The following is a 23,055-nucleotide window of genomic DNA, read 5'->3' as shown; positions in this document are numbered from 1 at the left end:
TCATACGTTTTTTCTCTTTCTGGTTCTTCCTTATTGTTCCTATATACTCGTTTTTTGTTCTTTTTCTCAACAATCTCTTTTTTTGGTTCAACATTCTCTCTTATCCTCCACTGTAGCTTTGGGATTAATGTCTTCTAATGATGTGCATTTGTTGAGTGATTTCTCTCATTATAATGTTTGTGTTTGTTGTATTCTTTTTTGTAGTTATCCCCTTGAAGTGTTTCCACTTCAATTGTTCCCCGTCTTCCTTACCTTCCATCATGTGTAACTTTGTTTCGTGGAACATCCGAGGTCTTGGTCATCCTGTTAAAAGACAAAAGGTACTATCCCATTTGTCTAAGCTTAATTCTCAAATTGTTTTTCTCCAAGAAACTCATTGTAATGATGTGGAATCGGTTAAGTTGAAAAGGCAATGGGTGGGCCAAGTTGTATTTTCTCCTGCTATCAACAAAAAGGGGGGTGTTGCTATATGGTTTCATAAAGCTTTATCAGTCCAAATATTGTCTACTCAGAATGACGATGATGGTCGTTGGGTAATGGCAAAGATTGTGATTTAAAATAAGACATTGGTTCTATTAAACATCTATGGTCCTGTCCGCCCGATCCCAAATTTTGGAATGATATTAAAATTCTTTTATCTTCTATTGATTGCCATAATATAGTAGTTGCAGGAGATTTCAATCAATGGTTAGACTCTTTTTCTGATAGACTCTCCTCTTGTAAATTTCAGCCAGACAAGTCCCATAAATCTTTTCAATCTGCCATTACCTCACGTCTGTTATATGATGTTTGGAAAACTTGTAACCCTAATTCACTCTAATACACTTTTTTCTCGAATGTACATCCTACCCGTTCACGAATTGATTATATTTTGGTTAGAAAATCCTTACTCCCTTCTATTCAAAATTCCGAAATTGGTTCTATTTTCATTTCCGACCATGCACCTGTATATGCTGCCCTTGACCTTTCCCTTACTTCTTCTAAATTTAGTCGCTGGAAATTCAATACTTTCCTTTTATCTGATGCTGTTTTTTATAAAGGAAGTCACTGTTTTTATTAAAGAATTTTTTACTTTTAATAATCCGTCTGACACTTCTATTCCTAATAATTGGGACGCTTTTAAGGCTGCCCTTCGAGCCTTCACTATCTCGTATGTCTCAAAAAAAAAGAAATTAAACAGAACTAAATATAAAGACCAATTGCAGAAAATTAAAGGACTAGAACATGCCTACTTCACATCTAGAGCTACTACTGCCCTTCAGAATCTAATTGTAGCAAAAACTGAGCTTAATAAACTTGCCACCTTTGAAGCTTGTAATACCTTACTGAAGATTAAGTCCAAATTCTATGGCGGTCAAAATAAAGTGGGTAAAATGCTAGCTAATTATTTAAAAATTAAATCTGAACGTAAGACTATTGGTCCTATTCTCAATGAATCTCTTAATAAACTTGTTTCATCAGATGAAGAAATTGCTGACGTTTTCCATGATTATTATCAATCTCTTTATACTGATGATACCCATTCCTCCACTCAAAACGTAACCTCTTTTTTTGCTGGTCTACCCTCACCACCATCGCTTCCTGATGAATTTGCACAATTAGAAAAAGATATCACTCGTCAGGAAGTGCTTTTGGCCATCAACTCTCTGAAAAAGTCGAAAGCACCAGGCCCTGATGGGCTACCTGTTGAATTCTATTCTACATTACCTTCAATTTTTGCCCCTAAACTTTTACAGCTTTTTAACTCCATTATTGCAGATGCTAAGGCCTCCGGATCCTTTATGGATGCATTGATTGTTATTATTCCCAAACCTGATAAAGACCACTCCCTTTGCAAAAATGATCACCCTATAGCCTTAATTAATTATGATTGTAAGATCTTTGCTAAAATTCTTGCTTCCCGTCTTGATTCTATTATTCCACGTTTGATTAACACAGACCAAGTTGGATTTGTGAAGGGAAGACTAGCCTCTGATAATGCTCGCATGTTCTCTAATATTATTTCACTTGGCAAAAAATTCAACTTGGTATCTGCAGTGGGGATATAGGGAGCGTTACTTTCCCTTTATACCTGTGTCCTTGGAGATTTTAATCCTTCCAGGGGCCCACAGCCAGAATAAAAATATACATGTGGACCTTTAGGTTGTTTTAAATTAAAATACTGCATTATATTGGTTCCGTCACAGAGGGTATAAAAACCTCCCCCTCTGGCCTTGTTGTTTGTAAAGTACGTCACGTCATTTTTCCGTGTTGTATGTGTTTTAGTACACTTTCCTTTTTCCTTTAATCTCACCACTAATCTTCATCTATACAAAAAAACATGCGCTCCATCCAGTGTGTTGGTCTGCACCTGGGTGTATGATGCGGCCCAATGATGAAGCATGACACTGCAAAGTGTGTGAGGGCAGTATTTAGACATGTGCTGTCTCCCCCTTAAGGTCAGATAAACACTGGACTGACGTGGGTTTTGATGTAACGTTACATGTACTCTTTCTGTCTTAGAATAAAAAAAAAACTTGTTTCGCTTTATGTATTAGCGCTTCTCTGCTGTGTGAGTTAAAATTGACAATAGGGGAACCAGAGAAGTCTTAATCCCTTGTCTCTCCTGGTGTGTTTTGTATAAAAAATTCAAAGACCCTCTTGCAGCCTTATCTTTAGACGCTGAGAAGGCCTTTGACCACATTAATTGGCAATTTATGTTTCAGACTCTCCATTGGTTTGGTTTTGGTCCTACTTTTATTTCCTTTGTCAAACTTTTATATTCCTCCCCTTGTGCCAGTATTATTGTTAATAACCAGGTTTCACGATTGTTTTCACTGGCTAGAGGTACTAGACAAGGTTGTCCTCTTTCCCCCTTATTGTTCATCCTTTGCCTCGAGCCTTTTTTAGAACGCATCAGAACTAACCCTCAGATTACTGGTTTTACACTCTCCTCTGTTGAGACTAAAATATCTGCATATGCTGATGATATATTGATTTATATGGCCAATCCAATTACATCTCTACCTCCTTTTTTGGATGAGGTTCGGTTATACTCCTCCATTTCGGGTTATAAACTGAACTTATCTAAAACGGAGCTTTTACCTTTAAATGCTATTTGCTACCATTATATGTTTAATACTACTGATTTCACGTGGTGCCCCTCCAAAATTAAGTACCTTGGCATTTGGTTTTCTTCGTCACTGATTGATACGCTTAAATTTACTTTTACTGCCCTTATGAAGAAACTTCAATCTCTCCTCCAACTTTGGTCTCCTTTACATCTCTCTTGGTGAGGTAGACTTGACACTATCAAAATGATTATTACTCCCCATATATTATATACTGTTTCTATGCTCCCTATTAAAATTCCCAATGTTTACTTTTCCCGCATAAATTCCATCTGTACCCCTGTGCTGCCCTCCCCCTCCCGCTCGCTCCCTCGAGCCGCCCTCCTTCCCGCCACTGCCCCCCGGTGTCTCCACCCCCCTCCTGCCCATTGGCCGCCCCGCTCCCGCCACCCAGCTGACCCGCCCTCCCGGCTCCTCACTTAAGGGGACTGTGCACAGAGGTGAGCAGCGACCGCTCGAACCTGTTCCAGGTGAGGTTGCCCCACCACCTCCGCTGCTCCTGCCCGCCGTGGCCAGGACCCTGCCCTGCTGAGTGCCGCGCACTGCCTTGCACACCCTCGTCTCGCCGCTGTCTGCCTGCTGCGGCGTGCCTGCTTCCCCCCTGTGTCTTCTGTGCGCCTGCTGCGTGTACTATCCACTAGCCTCTTCTCCTTCCCCCCGTAGTGTATCTTGCCTCCACTTGGTTTTCTGTCTCCCCCCGGTTTCTACCTGTCCCCCCTCGCCTTCGCTCACTTGCCTCCCCCTTTTGCCTTCTGTACCCCTGTGCTGCCCTCCCCCTCCTGCTCGCTCCCTCGAGCCGCCCTCCTTCCCGCCACTGCCCCCCGGTGTCTCCACCCCCCTCCTGCCCATTGGCCGCCCCGCTCCCGCCACCCAGCTGACCCGCCCTCCCGGCTCCTCACTTATGACGCCCTCTGAGCGACCGCGCAGCGGACGCGCGCAGCGGGAGCACCGATTGAGCGCCAAAGGTGCGCCAAAGGTAAGCCCGTCTGCGCCCGTCCGCGCCTGGACCGCGCCCAGGGCCATGACCCCTGGTCCTCGCGGACCCCAGCCCTCCCGCCGGACGTACGACGCCACCACCCTCAACGCACTCAACGCCGGCCGAACGCCTGGATGCTACCGAGCCACCCCGAGACGCACCCACGGACCCTTCATCTGCCATTCCTGCAAGTTCTCCTGCATACGGACCTGCACTGCACCAGCACCCACCAAACCGAAATCCAGCAGCAGCCACCTGAAGTGCATCCTGCTCAACACCCGCTCCGTCCACAGACACGCCGTCGAGCTCTGGAACCTGCTCGACACCACAGCCCCAGACGTCGCCTTCCTCACGGAAACCTGGATGAACGCCTCCTCAGCGCCCGACATCGCCATCGCCATCCCGGACGGCTACAAGATCATCCGGAGAGACCGCGTCAACCAGACAGGAGGAGGCATCGCCATCATTCACAGGAACACCATCCGCATCACGACCAACACCGACGACACCATCGCACCCGCCGAACACCTGAACTTCCAGATCCACGTCAACCCCAAGACCACCCTCAGAGGCACCCTCATCTACAGACCCCCGGGACCACGCACACAATTCAGCGAGAACATCGCCGACTTCATCAGCCCGCTCGCCCTCCCCTCAGCCGACTACATCCTCCTCGGGGACCTCAACTTCCACCTGGAGAACAACGACAACCGCAACACCACCACCGTGCTGGAAAACCTCGCAAACCTGGGACTCAAGCAACTGGTGACCACCCCCACCCACCTCGCCGGACACACACTCGACGCCGTCTTCTCATCCAGCAAAGACATCGCCTTCAGCCACGCCACAGGACTCCACTGGACGGACCACAGCTGCGTCCACTTCACCTTCAGAAGAACGAAGACCCACCACAACCAGCAACAGGTTGCCCGAAGAAGCTGGAACAAGATCACAGCCGACCAGCTCGCCGTTTCCCTGAGTCAGCAACCTCCCGCCAGCTCAGCGAACCCCAGCCAGGCCGCCGACAACCTCACGAAGTGGATCAGCAACTGCGCGGACGAACTCGCCCCTCTGAGGACCCCGCCCAGCAGACCCGGCAGCAAGAAAGCCCCATGGTTCACCGACGAACTCAAGAGCTCCAAGAAGAACTGCCGAGCCCTCGAGAAAGACTGGAGAAGGGAACCTACACCGGACAACATGACCACCCTCAAGCTTGCCACCCGGAAGCACCACCAACTGATCCGCGCCACCAAGAAAACTGCATTCAAGGACCGACTGGACAACAACGCACACAACTGCAAGGAACTCTTCAACATCGTGAAAGAGCTCTCCAACCCCAACGCCGAAAACAACGACATCACCCCATCGCAAGACCTCTGCAACTCCCTCGCCTCCTACTTCCAAAACAAGATCGCGGACATACACAACAGCTTCAGCAGTCAACCATCGCACACAGCGACCGCAGTAACGCCACCCACCACCACCCTCCGCGCCTGGACTCCGATCAGCACCGATGACACCGTCCGCATGATGAACTCCATCCACTCCGGATCTCCGACCGACCCCTGCCCTCACCACGTCTTCAACAAAGCCGACGCTGTCATCGCACCCCACCTGCGGGACATCATCAATACCTCCTTCGACACAGCCACCTTCCCGGAGAGCTGGAAGCACGCCGAACTCAGCGCTCTACTTAAGAAACCAACAGCGGACCCCACCGAACTCAAGAACTACCGCCCCATCTCGCTCCTCTCGTTTCCAGCCAAAGTCATCGAGAAGACCGTCAACAAACAGCTGGCCGCCTTCCTCGAGACGAATGGATCCCTCGACCCCTCACAGTCTGGCTTCCGAGCCAACCACAGCACCGAGACCGCCCTGATCGCTGCCACCGATGACATCCGAGCCCTGATGGACAACGGAGAAACAGCGGCCCTCATCCTCCTAGACCTCTCCGCGGCATTCAACACTGTCTGCCAACGCACCCTAGTGCAGCGCCTCAGCAACGTCGGAATTCAGGAGAAGGCACTGGAATGGATCGTCTCCTTCCTCGACGGAAGAACACAGAGAGTCCGCCTACCACCGTACAAGTCAGAGGCCACCGAGGTCATCTGCGGCGTCCCTCAAGGATCCTCGCTGAGCCCCACCCTCTTCAACGTCTACATGAGCCCCCTCGCGCCCATCGCACGCCAACACAACCTGAACATCATCTCCTACGCCGATGACACCCAGCTGATCCTCTCACTGACCAACGACCCCGCCGCTTCCAGAGCCAACCTTCACGAAGGGATGAAAGATGTAGCCGAATGGATGACGACCAGCCGCCTGAAACTGAACTCAGACAAGACGGAAGTCCTCATCCTGGGCTCCTCGCCCTCCGCCTGGGACGACTCCTGGTGGCCCCCCGCCCTGGGCACCGCACCCACACCGACAGACCACGCACGCAACCTGGGCTTCATCCTGGACTCCTCCCTCTCCATGACCAGACAAGTCAACGCCGTCTCCTCGTCATGCTTCAACATCCTGCGCATGCTACGAAAGATCTTCCGGTGGATCCCCACCGAGACCAGGAAGACGGTCACCCAGGCCCTCGTCACCAGCCGACTGGACTACGGCAACGCCCTCTACGCCGGAACCACCGCCAAGCTCCAGAAGAGACTCCAGAGGATCCAGAACGCCTCAGCCAGACTCATCCTCGACATCCCCCGACGCAGCCACATCTCCGGACATCTGAGAGACCTGCACTGGCTCCCCGTCAACAAGAGAATCACCTTCCGTCTCCTCACCCACGCACACAAAGCCCTACACGACCAAGGCCCGAGCTACCTCAACAACCGCATCAACTTCTACGCTCCCAAACGCCACCTCCGATCAGCCAGTCACGCCCTCGCCGCCGTCCCCCGCATCCGAAGATCGACGACAGGAGTAAGGTCCTTCTCCCACCTGGCCGCCAAGACCTGGAACTCCCTCCCTCCCGACCTGCGCCTGACCCAAGACCACCTCTCCTTCAGGAAGAAGCTCAAGACCTGGTTGTTCGAGCAGTAGCAGCACCCCCCCCCCAAGCGCCTGAGACCCTCTGGGTAAGTAGTGCGCTATATAAGTATCCATGATTGATTGATTGATTGATTTGTACTAAATTTCTGTGGACTAATAAACACCCTCGTATTTCTTTAACTAGACTTATTCGCCCCAAGACTGAAGGTGGTGTTCAATTCCCTAATTTTAAAAATGATCATTCTGCTTTTTTAATTAAACAATCATTTTCTCTAGCTTATGATTTTTCAGAAACCCCGATTCCCAGATGGGTTCTCTTTGAACGCTCCCTATTGAAGGATTTTTCATTTCCTCATATTGTTTTTATGTCTAATTGCTCTTTTTTGACTAAATACCCAGTTTTGAAATACTCTCAAACGTTGCTTTTAATATATTTTCCAAGGACTTTTGCCCACATGCATCAACGTCAATTGCATTCGCAAACGGTGCGAATCGCAATTTTCGGCCGTTTGCGAATGCAATTGACTAATTTGGAATGCATCATGCATTTAGCAATTTTAGGAATCGCAACCATGTTGCAATTTCTAAAATTGCGATTGCATTTAAGAAATCGCAATTTCAGATTTCTTAAATGCAATGCATGATCATTTTAAATTTGCGAATTGTCAATTTGGAAGTGGTAAATTAGCACGAGGTTGAACCTCATGCTAATTTACCGAAAACCTTCAAACATGCACAAAAATGCATTTTTGAAAGTTGCATTTTACACACACACATGTCCTTGGGACATGTGTGTGTGTAAATTGCACTTAAGTTTAATTTCAGGGGTGCAGGGAGGGGTTCTTTGGACCCCCCTGCACCCTTGAAATTTCATTTTCAATTTGCGATTCGCAAATTGAAAATCGCAAATTGTAAATGCCTTCAAATTTTGTGAATCACAATTAAGGAAAATTAAGAAATCGCTAAAAGAAATGCAATTTTTTAATGCATACCAATTTGCGATTTCTTAATTGCGATTCCTTAATTTTCGCAATTAAGAAATCGCATATGGGCACTTTGATGCATGTGGCCGTATATCCCTTTTCAGGGCTCTCTGTCGTCTATTGTGTGGTATAACAAATTTCTTAAATATAAAGGCAAATCTTTCTACTACAAATATTGGAAGGAAAAGGATATTCTATTTGTTCATCAATTTCTTTCCAATAATTCTATTATTCCTTTTAATGAATTACAGACTATTTATCACTTACCTGATACATACCTCCATGAATACACTATCATTACTAATGCCATACAATCTCATTTGTCTACATTTGCAATGCCTTTTGCCTTACCACCTTTCACTTCTTCTACTCCTTTATACCCTTTATTCTCCACTCATTTACCTAAAGCTGCATATGTATATACCTTACTGTTATCAAATGTTATGGATCGTTCTAAGTCTACTGTTGAGGTTGCTTGGGAAACTGATTTGTCCGTTCCTCTTCCTGTTATGATTTGGGATAAATTATGGTCCAAATTGTTTAAAGTTTCTGCTGCTGCCCGCATTACTCAATCTTTGTTTTTTATTTATCATAGAGCTATTATTACTCCTGTTCATATTTGTAAATTTTCCTAATCATCTTCCCCTCTTTGTTGGTCATGTTCTAAAGAAACGGGCATGCTTAAACATCAAATCTACGAATGCTCTTCTGTCTCATCCTTTTGGAATTCTGTTTGGAATATTTGCATGCCAATGTTTGGTTTTACCACTCCATTATCAATTTTGCATGTGTTTTTAGGCTCTTTATCACATGACATAGTCATTGTACCCTCCTCTGCAAGATTACTTGATCTTTTTATTGCTCTACCTTTTAAAGTGATTTTATCCTCGTGGAAAGATAACTCCAAATTGTCTGTACTTACTTGGTGGAATTTCATTTGTGATGAACAAGGGATTGCTGTCGCTGCATCTTCTTGTTTCCCAGAACATTAAATCTGATCTCCTCTGGCTCCCTTTTACTACTTATCTCTCTTCCAAATCTTCCCAATGTTAATTCTGTTTTCGCCCTTTCTGCAAACATTCTGCCTCTACATACTTTGGTCTTCTCTTTCTTTCTCTTTTCTCTCTTTCCTTTTCCCCTTTCCTTTCTCTTTTTCTCTTTCCTTTTCTCTTTTCCTATCTTCTTCTCTATTTTCCTATTCCCTCTTCTTCTTTTCTTTTAGGATATATTTTTCCATATGTCATATGCCTAATGTTTTACTTTATCAAGTTACATACTTATTTTTCATATGGCTTGTGTATTGTATTTGCAAAAATTCTAATAAAAATCTTTTAAACAAAAAAACAAAATAGAAGTAGTTGCATAATTTTATATGTAAATAACGGTATAAACGTTAAATAATTGAATTTATTTACACTATTACACTACTTCAGATACAATGACTCAGCAAAGCAAATATATAACATCCAAGAAAGAAAAGCAATCGCTAAGTGGCATGGGCTACACCTACAACCAAGAATGTGTTGAATTGGAAATGTACCAAATATTATTCTAATGCATGCTATAGGAGGGCCACTGCAAAATATGATGATGTAATTCCTGTAAGAGAACACAATCACCCTGCAAATGTGACATAAATAGAAGTAAGGGTGGTAGGTGTTTCAGGATATAGGAGAGGGAATCACTAGCTACCAGGAACCCACAAACAAAATCATAAAAGATATACTGCCTAAAGTCCTCCTATACCCATAAAAGCCACCAGCTATACTCCTCCTGCCCCAGAAGATACCAAGACATAAAAATTTCTGAAGATTTAACAATGACACATAGAGCCTCATTACGATGGCGGTCGAACGAGCGTCCGACCACCAACGCAGCAGGATTGAGACCAGCCGAGGAGTAGTCTGTGGTCGCACCCACCATATTTTGATCAGACTGCTCTGTAGGCAGTTTGAAACATGGCGTTTACTGTTGCGGCCCGGAAATGTGCTGCAGCTCAAGCAGCATTAATAAAAGGCATGCTTGCAAACATCCATGCACCATGTGCCAGGCACCATTAGGTAATAAGGCTCTATGTCCCTGTCACAGAAGTAGCTAACCACTACGATTTACGCATAGAAAACCCTTTCTACCAACAAAACAAAGACAAACTAAGCTCCTAACGGAATATCTCATAGACACTTGGGTTGGCACACTGCATGGCTCCAGTCACAGACGCCAGCCATAGGTCCAAATACCATCGTGGACAGTAGCATGGCACAGAAAGCCAAATCAAACATCTCACTGGAATGATGACACAATGCCTTCCAATCCACAGTAGGCATACCCCAACCGACACACTTAAACTTGTAGAAGCATTACAAAAAAAGCAAAGTATTAAACAATTATTTATGGAGCAATCTGTTAGCCAAATTGCACCTAAACTAAACAAACAAACCAAAAGAATGTACTACATGCTACAATTTGGGGCCAAACTCTTCAGAATGAACAAAGGAGTATATTACTTAGAAATAATAGCCAAAAGCATAACATAACATAAATAGTAGCCTACAAAAGTCCCAAAAACCTGCAAAAAAATCTAAACCAAGTTGGCAAATTATTTTTGAAATAAATAATAAACATAATATTTTATTACCACAGTCTAAACATTAAAAAAACTCCAATACTAAATAATGCTGAGCTAATAAAATAATATATAAATTATGTATGTTAAAAATGTAAAACTGATCATCCAAAAAGCTCAAAGAACAAACTCAATCCATCACGTAAAATAAATAAAACACATAAACCACCCATTTGCAAATAAGAATCACATAATATTTACACAAACAATAAAATATAACATTTTCCACCCCCAAAAATATATATAACTTACTGTTCAGTAGCTGCAAATCTTCTGTATCCATGTAGTCAAAAATAATAATCCACCAAAAATGAGAAAAATATAAAGTATGAGGGAACCATTAAAAACCCGAAAAAAGTTTTTATAAAATGTAACACTCCTGGAAACCACAAAAAGGTAATCAATGCAAAATATATTGGTTTATATAAACCAAAAGTGATTTCCTTTAAAAAAAAAAAAAAGAAGGTAACTCCCAATACCCACGGGACACGTTTGTTGACAAAAACCTGTCAAGTAAATAAGAAAACCCGCCCACAAAACAAATAAAATTCCTAAAAATACATAGATATTACACTAAATCATCATAAAATACAATCAATCAAACTGTATTTGTTAAGCGCGACTACTCACCCGTGAGGGTCTCAGGACACTGGGGGGGGGGAGATGGTGGAGGGATGGAGGGCTGCAGGTCCGACTAGCGCTGAGGTTCAGTCGAAGAGCCAGGTCTTGAGGTCCTTCCTAAATTGGGTCAGCGACAGTGATAGTCTGAGGTGGCGCTGTAGGGTGTTCCAGGTTTTGGCTGTGAGGTAGGAAAAGGATCTTCCTCTGGTGCTGGTCTTAAGGGTCTGAGGGACAGTGACAAGGGCCAGCTGGGCGGAGTAGCGGTATCTGGTTGGTACGTGGAATAAGAGGCGGCGGCTCAGGTATGCTGGTCTTGGGTTCTGGAGGGTAAAATACATGACAAAACATTACTAAAATAGTGTACTATAACCCCAAATTATACACTAATAAAGACATTACTATTAATACAACTAAGGGGCTAATTAGGATGTCGGTTGGAGGCTTTCCGATTGACATCCCTGGTTTGACTTCCGACTGCCGTATAATTACGGCAGTCAGAATTGAAAGTGGCTGGTCAATCTGGCTGACTTCCGATGGGCTTGAGGAGCCCGTTTGCCAGTCAGAAGGGCTGCATAATTCTGTGAGGAAGGCTTTGAATTTGCTGTCGGAAGGTGCCCATGGGGACCCCTAGCGGGATCCCCTTCACCCCTCTGGTTGTGGACTTGAGGGGCACTGACGCAGGGGTTTACACAGGCTTCCATTTCTCTATGGGAGCTTGTGCTACGGCCGGTTTACATGTGTGGTTGCATTGTAATTGTGGTTTCAGGACCGCCAACCGGAGGTCTGTCAGTCCTGAGACCGTAACGTCCGCCCAACATCATACTCATGTTCTTAAAGAACAAAAAGACCACAAACAATACTATAAGCAACCTCTCGTCCTCTCCTCTACACCCTCCCTACCCTTAAAGCAACCTTTAAAAAGGACTTACCTGTTCCGCGAACAGCAGCACCTTACCACAACCTCAATCCCAGAAAATAGCCTAAAAATGACACAAATAGAGTAACAAATAGAAGGTAGCATTAAAAAATATATTTCTCGCTAAATGAAACTAAAAAAGACTATCTACCCATAGAAAAGAATGGGAGAAAATTTAGGAATCTTGAACAAATGTAAAAAAATATTAAACTTGTAAAACATGTCAAGAGTTTTTATTAAAAATGTTAAAAAATTGTAAAGTGTAATTAAAAAAATAGTATACAATATATAGAAATATTTAATAATATACTAAAAAACCTAAGTTAAAACAATGTTAATAATATGTATATAAATCAATGTTTGAAAAGTAAAACAAAAATGGAAAAAGAAAACATGTGGAAAATGTACAATATACAATACAAGTTAAATATGATTTACATTTTTATGTAATAATAAAAATGTATCAAAAGGTTTTCTTTATCTATATATAAATGTTTAGTTTCAATTTGAACTATATGTTTAAAAATGTAAAAATATCAATAAAATGAACTTTTAAAACATCAATACATTTAGAAAAATGTGTTACTTGTCTTTATCATATAAAAATATGCAATTAATAATGGTATTTATTCCCAACATGCAACTAATAATGTATTATTATATTTCTAAGCAGCAATTCTAATGATAAAACAGAAACTGCATACAAAAACAAAGTATTTCACACTAAGATAATACAATTAAATAATCACACCCCAACATGAACCATTTTTAAGAAAGTATTGAGCACCAAAGGGGTGACATTTACAATTGCAACTCAAATTTATATCAAATGAGGGGAAGATGCTGGACACTAAAGGGGTGACATTTACTATTCCCACTCGAACTTAAGCCAATTTGGGAAAAGTGTTGGACACTAAAGGAGTGGAATTTACTATTTCCACTACAATCTAAAACATTTTAAGCAACATTCTTCAAACTAAAAATGTTATATAAACTAGCATTACTCCAAACTCACTCAGAATTTAGAATCTATCAAATAAACAACAATTCAAAACACCAACCAAAATCACGAACCTGTATATTCATATTTAAACATTAAATTATAAAAAAAATGGTAACACTATTAATACTTTTTTTTAAATTACTTACTACCCTTACTACACTTACAACCATACAATACAAAATACAATCATAATCACAAATTAATGAGCATAAAATTAAGAACTGCCAATTTTTTAAATGTTAATGTAAAAAAATATTTTTTAGAATGGCATATTTTTAAAAAATATATATATATTTCAATTATATATTTTTTTAAACAAATAAAAATTCGAATTTCAAAATTGGGAAAATAATTGACTTTGATACATTTATTTTTTTATATATTTTTTAAGTTTACCATTTTGTGTGATATAAATATTTTAATATTTACAGTAAAATAATGTTTTATTTTCTTTTAATTAATATATATTTTAAATTAATTATGAATTATTATAAAAAGTATTATTGTAACAAAAGTAAGTTATACATTTTACTGTAGTATTTTGGATATCATTAAAATAGTTCAAAATAAGTTTTCCTTTAAAATATCCCCTTTTTTTAAAATCTCGTCACCTTTATCCCCTAACATCCCAATATCTGCCGCAAATGTTTTTTTATAAAGCCATTATTTTTACACATTATTATAAATAAAACATAAAAATTTCAACAATTTTATAATTATTCAATTATCTTACACAAATTTAAAAAACAAATAAACTTATATAATAAAACACAATAAGTTGCATACAAAATAACACTTACAAACAATATTACATACAATATTTCCCAATTCAATATTTTTTACAAAGATATTAAAAACAACACTTACTTTTTCCTTTAATATTCCAGTCGATGATTTTTTTGACATCCTGATATTCTTATACACGCAAATAGGAGTAGCGAGTGTAAAAATGAGGAAAAATCTCGCTGGAGGCACGTGCAGTGTGAAAATACTGCCCTCACTCACAAAGTTGTGACATGCTTCATCATCGGACTTTGCTATCAAACACCCCGGCGCAGACCAGAGCCTGGGGTGGAGCAAAAGGGAGGGGAAGACAATACACACATGTAGGATGTACACACATATAATGCCAAATTATAATGGGATCACCGAAAGTAAAGTGCAGTGTATATTATTGACACAATATAATTGTATCACAATATTTCTTTTAATATTTTGTGCAAACACTGTAATACACACTGAGAAAAGAATATTTTATGAAGAAAGTACAACCTCCTACAAGGACGAAAGCCTTATACTTGGAAAGCGCTGCCACCTATTATGACAATGGTCTATGACTGTGGAAACACTACCACCCATTGAGATGGCAACCTTTGTGTAAGTACGTATTCGCTAAGAGACATGAGCCAAGGAGAGTTACCCTCTTTCTTCACCATTAAACAACAATCTAGAATTCAGAAAGCTCTTCTTTCAATTCTAAAGAGTTGGATTTATAACCAAGCAACTTCAACTATAATCACGCCATGTGGCAGTAAACCTTAAGTCCTGATTTGGCAATGGCCTTTATCAATGAGACTGAGAACCGTCCATTAGGCCTAGACTGCATCCCATCCATCTGAGATTAGGTTCTGTCCTTGCGATAACACTATCTCTGTACAGGCATCAAGATGAGGCCTGTTATCCTTATAGTCCCAGTTCTTGTAGGAATTGATTGGGGACTACCAAGCAGCACTTGGATACAGCTCTCTGAGAGAAGTGCTCCTCGGTGTGGCCAGCTATCAAACGGCTTTCCGTGAGCTGAATTAGACCAATTATAAGACCAGGTTGACAATATCTGCAGGGGAAGGGGTCAGGTACAGTCTATCTGCGTGGTATGCAAGGGGCACATAGAGCTCCACTGTGGTGGTTTTAGAGTGGGAGAATGGAGGCCTATCAGGGTGCAGCTAAATAGGTACTGATGAAATAGGTGAATAAAGAGCAGCAGCAAATGAATCCCTGAGAAAAGTGAAGTGAAGGCCTCACCTTTGTAGTTTTACCTAGCTTATTGCCAAGTGGCACTGGATGCCCTGTCACTAATGAGGATTCAGTTGTCAAAACCACTGTATGGACTGAAAAGCTGTAGGCACGCCAAATGGGCAAGTGGAGAGGAAGTCTGTGCAACCAGATTACCTGTTAAATCAAAGTTCCATTTGGTAGGAGGCCCAGGGACAGGATGGCCAGACCATGAATTTAGCACATGTTCCATATGCACCAGAACTTTTACAATGGAGCAATCAAGGCGCAGATGACTCTTTCATCTTTGGATTTTCAGAGGTACCTTGCAGCATTAAAATCTGGGGGCTGATTATGATGTCGGGCGGAATCGCTTCTGCCCGACACTGTCTCCTAAACGGGACCGACCGACTTCTGGTCGGCGGTCCCAACCGCCTAATTTGGATGCGACCGAACACTGTTCGGTTACATTCTGACATTTCCCTATGGGAGAATGTGTTATGGCTATAAACCGGCCGTAGTACATGCTCCCATAGGGAAATAGACGGTAATGGGTAATGACACCCAGTGTCAGGCACCTTCGGGTGACTGCCACGGGTGCAAGGATTAACAGGGGGCACCATAGGTGACCCCTCGGCACCCAACCGGAGGCCGTGCACACCATGGGGCTCTGCCAGGGGCCCCCCGAACACGCTTTTCGACAAGGTTTCCATATTGGAAAGGCTGGCATGGCAACCCTGCCGGAAACCATGCATCTTAATCCCAAGGATGGAAAGATCGCCCTTTCGGATTTCAGGCCGGCCTCTGACTGGCTGACAGGCTCCTTGAGCCCGTCAGAAGCCAGCCGGAATGACCAGCCGGTTTCATTTCCGACCGACTGATTCATACATTTGTTGGTAGATATAGACAGTGATTAATAAGTTGTTATTGCTCTGTAGTAGGTTTCTTTAAGAGGGTGGTTGTAGGAACTTTTTCAGAAGTCTCAGGACAAGCAGAGATTATAAGGTCACATTGTACCAATAGGAGTCTTTTACCACTGGTTTCCTGTGGTTGAGCTTACTATACAACCCAAAACTGATTACCATGTACACCTCTTTAGCACTTGCCCCCAGGGTGGCAAAGCTGAGCAGTCAACGATTTTAGAGATTATATATAAGAAATCTCCCTCTAGCTGTTCCAAGGTTAAACTGATCCCTTTATGTCCAGCTCCCAAGGTTGTTACTCAGACTTTAGACAGGTTCCAACCTTGTACCTTGGCTCAAATTCAGGACTTACTGATGACAGCCAAATCAGGTTGTACCCAAGACCTTTGCCCCTGAAGTTTTCTGTGAATCTTGCCACAGTAATTGCCCCTGCCATTCTTTCACTTTTTAATCTATTGCTGGAATCAGCTAAAATGTCACTACTCTGGAAAGCAGCTTTGGTCTTTCCTATATTGAAACAAGTAAGTGCCTATCCAAACACTTTGACCAACTATCACCCCATCTCTCTTTTACCTTTGTTGGTAAAAATGTTGGAAATCTTTGTTAAGAAACTGCTTATGGCGTTCCTGGAGGACCATAAGATTCTGGATCCCTCTTAATTGGGGTTCAGCACCGCCTACATCACTGAGAGCGTGCTGGTGACAGTTACGGTTTCTATACGCTGCACTCTGAATGCTGGTCTTCCTGCCATGCTTGTGTTGTTAGATCTGTCCGTAACCTTCAACACAGTTTCCTATGCAGTGATCATCAGCATGCTGCAGGCAATCGGTGTCAAGAACAAGGCTCTTCTACAAAATACAATCATAATCACAAATTGCTCACAGACTTTTTAGAAAAAATGCCCCCAGTCATTCTGGGCTCTTTCAAATCATGCACTAATTCCATCAAGAGGTGGTGGCCCAGACTTCATGTTTGAGCACCACTTTGTTTAACCACATTGGTGCTAAGGCAATTCCCGCTGGGTGCTGATTGATTGAAAATCCCATTGTTCATGACAAGGTCAGCTCGTCATAAGCACAGCTCCAGTGCACTGCATGACGAGCTGACCTTGTCATTAGCATGGAAGGGGTTAACATACATGCTGCCCTCAATGCCCAGATTGGACACCCAGCTAATTATCTCCCTGGGGCAGGACATTGATAGCACAACACATCGTTTCCAAGTCTGTCTAAGGAAAATTGCAGCCTGAACGACTGCTGTCTCCAGTTGCACAGCAAAACATCTAAAATCCTTATATTCAGAAAAGCTCAGTTCCTCTGGTCCCCTGATTGATGGCCTGCGAAGCTAGGTGTAGTTCCGGTGCTAAGTTATGCAGTAAAAAATCTAGACCTCAAACTGGAGCAGGAACTTTCTATGAAATAACACTGTTCTGCGAATTGTGGCTGTTGCTTTGTGACAGTGAGGCTGCTGAGGAAGGTCTCTCCTTGGTTGCCATCTTTTTCCTGAAAAACCCTGGTCCAGGCCTTGGTCATGGGTCACCTACACTATAGTAATGCGCTGTTTATAGCTGGTACTAACACTTTCTATCTAAACTCCAGGTAGTAAAAAATATGGCTGCCTGTCTGGTCTGTAATCTACCGCCAGGCTCTTCCTCAGCTTCCACTCTGAGAATCCTTTACTGGCTCCCTGTCCAAAAACAAATCCTGTTCAAGATTTGCTATCTCACCCACATGGCCTTGATGAGCAACACCCCTCTTTATCTAAAGAGCAAATTACATTGTTATCGGCCTTCGCGTACTTTAAGACCTAGGGCCAGATGTAGGTAAGTTCCATTTACCAATTCTAAAATACCAAATTTTACTGATTCGGTATTTCAGAATCGGTAAATGGTATGTAGGTAAGTATTCGGTAAAGTTTACCGAATCGGTAATATTCGGTAATTACCGATTCGGTAAATACCGAATCAGTAATTCCCATTCATTCCTATGGGCCTGAAGGCCCATAGGAATGAATGGGAATTACCGAATCGGTAAATACCGATTCGGTAATGGGGGAACACATTCAAGGGTGGCAGGGTGTCACATTGACACCCTGTTGCATCCCTGAATAGTGCATGGGTGCACATGTGGCACACATACATGTAAGTCTGCCACATGGCACTTTTGAAAAAGCACAAATTTGCTTTTCCAAAGGTTTTCGATATTTACCAACTTTTATTTGGTGGTAAACACTGAATCCTTAACCATGCAATGCACTCATTTGAGTGCTCCCTACATTTCAGATTCGGTAATTTACTGATTCGATATTTTAAGGAATCGTTAATTTACGGATTCCTTGAATTACCGATTCGGTAAATTGCCGAATCTGAAATCTAGCGCCCTACATCTTAATAGCCTAATACCGGTCGGTAACTGCCGAAATTCGGTAATTTCGGCCGTTACCGACCGGTAGTGGGCTACCTACATCTGGCCCCTAGTGGCAAGTAGTTTCTGATGGTAGCCCGTGCCCGTATGGTGAGATATGGTAGGAAAGCATTCTCATATACAGCCCCTACCACTTGGAATAAACTGTCTCTCCTTCTCTGATGCAGTGGTGATTTTGCAAGGTTTAGAAAAATGTTGAACACCTGGCTATCTTAGCGTCTAATCACTGATCTATGCTGGCACAGAACAGAGGTATACTTCTGGGCATTATTTGTTGCGCTTTATCAATTTTTTATTAACATAACATAACTCATAGAGGTGGTATAGAGTAAAATTTCATAACTCACTAAAGCGTATCACAGTCAATAAATCACTTTCCAGTCAGTACCAGTGCTGTTACTTAAAAGAACATTTACAATACTTTCATAATATGAGATAGCAACAATAGAGTACACAGTTTTCAAAAAAGAAATTATATGGAGGTAATAGGCCAGTACTGGCTTAGACTGATCCCCTAGGTAAAGTATCATACAGATAAAGTCAGTGCAGAATAGAATACATTGTCACCCGGAGAAAATAGTAGGCAGGGATCTCCCAACATCAGTCTTATTTCACCATATGCCACATCCCCATTTCACCAATAAGAGTATGGTTAGGTTGTAGGTAACGCCAGTATTATCCCAAAGTTAGTTGGTTTATCCCACATTGTTGCACTCTTACACTGAGCAGTTGTATGTCAGCATCATGGTCCAGGCCTTGGTCATGGCTACCTGGATTATAGTAATGCGCTGTTTATAGCTGGTACTAACACTTTCTATCTAAACTCCAGGTAGTAAAAAATATGGCTGCCTGTCTGGTCTGTAATCTACCGCCAGGCTCTCCCTCAGCTTCCACTCTGAGAATCATTTACTGGCTCCCTGTCCAAAAACAAATCCTGTTCAAGATTTGCTATCTCACCCACATGGCCTTGATGGGCAACACCCCTCTTTATCTAAAGAGCAAATTACATTATTATCGGCCTTCGCGTACTTTAAGATCTAGTGACAAGGAGTTTCTGATGGTAGTCCGTGTCCGTATGGTTATATATGGCAGGAAAGCTTCTCATATACAGCCCCTACCACTTGGAATAAACTGTCTCTCCTTCTCTGATGCAGTGGTGATTTCGCAAGGTTTAGAAAAATGTTGAACACCTGGCTATCTTAGCGCCTAATCACTGATTAATGCTGGCACAGAACAGAGGTATACTTCCGGGAATTATTTGTTGCGCTTTACCAATTTTTTATTAACAAAACATAACTCATATAGGTGGCATAGTGTAGAATTTCATAAGTCACTAAAGCATATAACAGTCAATAAATCACTGTCCAGTCAGTACCAGTGCTGTTACTTGAAAGAACATTTACAATACTTTCATAATATGAGATAGCAACAATAGAGTACACAGTTTTCAAAAAAGAAATGATACGGGGGGAATAGACCAGTACTGGCTTAGGCTGATCCCCTAGGTAAAGTATCATACAGATAAAGTCAGTGCAGAAAAGAATACATTGTCACCCGGAGAAAATAGTAGCAGGGATTTCCCAACATCAGTCTTGTTTCACCATATGCGACATCCCATTTCACCAATAAGAGTATGGTTAGGTTGTAGGTAACGCCTATATTATCCCAAAGTTAGTAAATTTGTCCCACAGTGTTGCACTCTTACACTGAGCAGTTGTATGTCAGCATCATGGTAGGAAAAATATTGTCTGAGAACAGTATCATTTTCTAACATTGTTCAAAGCGTATCATCTCATTAGGTGCACATTTTTTATTAGTAACTCCAATGTGGCAATATGTTTGTAAATGATATTTGAGGTACAATATTTCCACCCTAATCCACCTGAATCCGAGAGGATCCGTGGATCCTTGAGTTGTAAAAAAGGTTTTTGGACAATTTCTTGCCCATGAGGGGTCACTCACAGACCCCTTCATTAGTTCCATAGGGTTAGGGTACCTCTACCCTGACCCCTTCTGTCACTAATGAACTTTATTTTCCCTACAGGGAACTGAGTCCTGAATAACAAAATGGCAGCTGCAGCTTTTCTCCCAGGATCCTAGGAGGATCTGTGTCCCAAGATATACAAATATGGATTTCAGTTATTTGGTGTAATTCCGTTCAGCGGTTCGGGCTGTAGTTGTGTCTAAAGTCCCTATGCTAATTACATAGGAAACACATTTTTTTACCCCTCCCCCCCTCTTTTTCTCAGCCCCCACTTGACGGATCACCCCAAAACTTTCCATGCAAAACTAGGATTAGCAGCGCACCTTTTTTGGAAAATTTTGTGAAGATTCGTCAAATTGCACCAAAGATATAGGGAAGTCAAAAAAAGCTTTGCCTATGGAAACTAGGTCCTAACATAACTAACTAATGGTGACTGGGGGCAGAGAAAAAAGGGGGCAGGGCAGCAAAACTCTTTTTCTCCATGTTAATTTCCATAGGAAACTTTAGACACAGCTACAGCCCGAACTGCTGAACGGAATTACACCAAATTTGGCAAAAAGGTAGCTCCTGGTCCAGAAAGCAATCTTTTTGTTAAATGGTGTACTTTACTTTAAGTGTGCATAACGCATTTTTGATTAGCAGAGAAATATTTTTTTCCTTTTTCCTGAATATACTGAGGTCCATTACTATGAAATGCCCTATGAGTAATCAGTGCTTTCAATTTAATTAGCGACTTGACAGGCAATTGTTTCAGAGCTTGTCCAATAGATCGTCTTTTAGGAATGTTCAAAACAAGGCAAACTGTTGCATTCTGAACTCGCTGAAGCCGGTTTACTAGCTCTGTGGGCTCCCAGATAAATTGAACTGGCATAATCCAGTCTGGATGCAACTAATGCATGTACCATGTCTTTTTTCCGGGTTGCCAATGGAAGATATTTCAAGGTCTTCCTTAAGGATTTGAGTAGGAAAAAACAGGTGGCGGCAGTAGCCTGCACCTGTGGTTTAAATGATAACGATTTATCCAAATGCACCCCAAGATTCAAGCAATTGGTGTCGGGGAGGTGGCAATCCCCAGCTCCATAGGCCATAGTCTTGTGGTGTCTAAAGGGGAAAATTCACCAAAGTCTAAACTTTCCGATTTGTCAGAGTTTAGCGTTAAGCAGCTGCTATGCATCCACCCACTGGCCACTACAGTGAGACACCCTTTGAAGTTATCGGCCATGGTATTGTCAAGCTGCTGGAATGGCAGCATAAGGTGTGTATCAACTCTATATGACCTTGCATTGGACTATGGGGGCTAGTGGGGCCAATTTCATGTTAAACAGAGTTGGGCTTAATGCTGAACCTTACAGAACCCCACAGTGCATCTCTCTAAACCATGAGGTACCAGGTGGAATTAAAACTGCGTGCTGCCTGTCTGAGAGATAGAAACTGAACCAGACCCAGGCTTTATCCACTATCCTTGCCTTCTCCAGAGAAAAATATCAAAAATACCAAGGGATTAGCACAACTGATATTTTTTTTGTTCCCAACCATCATTCCTTCCTCAAGAGGAAAGGCTGCCAACATAAATGTGAGGCAGGGGATCCACCACTGCCATTTATCCAAGTTGCCCAAATACATTTCGCTTAATGCTTTACATTTTAAGGGGCAAATGCCCTCCGTTCATCACTTTTCTACTGTCCCGATTCCACATGCATCTGAGTGTTTCACCAAGGTGATTTTGCAATCTCTTTTCCGACCTCTGCGCACCCCTTGCTAGAAGTCACCCTCTTCCTCCCAAATCTTTTACTTCCTGCTCTCCCCTTGCTTTCTGCTCTCCCTGCCTTCTTCCTTCGCTTCCTGATAGCTCTCGCTAGTGACTGTTGCAAGCTTCGAGGACACTGCAACATGGTAAATCATTGGCCTGATTTCACTTTTTTCAAATGATTGATTTCATACAAATCAAGTTGATGAATGGGATGTTTTAGGATTGCGCCTTTTAAAATGACATTTTAAATGAGATTTTCATGTGATGTCTTGAGCAAGTCTAAGTAATACAAACTCTCCTATAGCCTGCTGAACAAGGTTTTCAAGGCAAGTTGGACATTTGTACTCACCGTCTCCAGCACAAGTTTCATGATTGGTGTTTGTAGAGCGGAGAGAGAAGAGAGAAGAATGAGTGTGGCAAATTATTGTGGGATTGGGGTCAGGGCTTGGGCCGGTTGATATTATTCATCTGAAATGCTTAAATTTTTGTGTCATAGAAGGCTAAGAACTTGGCGCTGCAAAGTGAACTCATAGAAAGCTTTGTTTCACCTTCTCTCCTCTTGGGTAGCTTGACTGAGCAGTCAAAAACTAGCTAATGGCAAGTGCTTTGAAGGATGAACCTAGAAATATGCAACATAATCTTACAACCAAAGTAAAGATGAATGCCTAGCAAGGGATATTCGCTGAAAAAAAGTTTGCTCCTTGATAAACCATTTAAAGTTGAAGAACAGTAAAATTAACTGTTACAATGTTGTGAGCCC

General features: G+C 42.4%; 1 protein-coding gene across 11 annotated transcripts in view; it reads left to right on the top strand.

The window, feature by feature from the left end:
* The window catches only part of LOC144810903 (uncharacterized), a 283,608-nt gene that overhangs the window by 159,757 nt on the left and 100,796 nt on the right, over window positions 1–23,055 (top strand). For 7 of the 11 annotated variants that reach the window (XR_013606889.1, XR_013606886.1, XR_013606883.1 and 4 more), the window contains exon 2: window positions 205–320. The exons of the other annotated variants lie outside the window; for them this stretch is intronic. Coding sequence is in view for 1 of the 7 variants with exons in the window: in XM_078673822.1 (XP_078529948.1) it covers window positions 261–320 (60 nt within the window). In the remaining 6 variants the exon portion in view is untranslated. The remainder of the gene's footprint in view (window positions 1–204; window positions 321–23,055) is intronic. 11 annotated transcript variants of the gene reach the window in all.

This window comes from Lissotriton helveticus, chromosome 1_1, assembly GCF_964261635.1.
Source record: "Lissotriton helveticus chromosome 1_1, aLisHel1.1, whole genome shotgun sequence".
In the NCBI taxonomy this organism is placed as follows: domain Eukaryota; kingdom Metazoa; phylum Chordata; class Amphibia; order Caudata; family Salamandridae; genus Lissotriton; species Lissotriton helveticus.
This window is presented reverse-complemented; position numbering and strand designations above follow the sequence as displayed.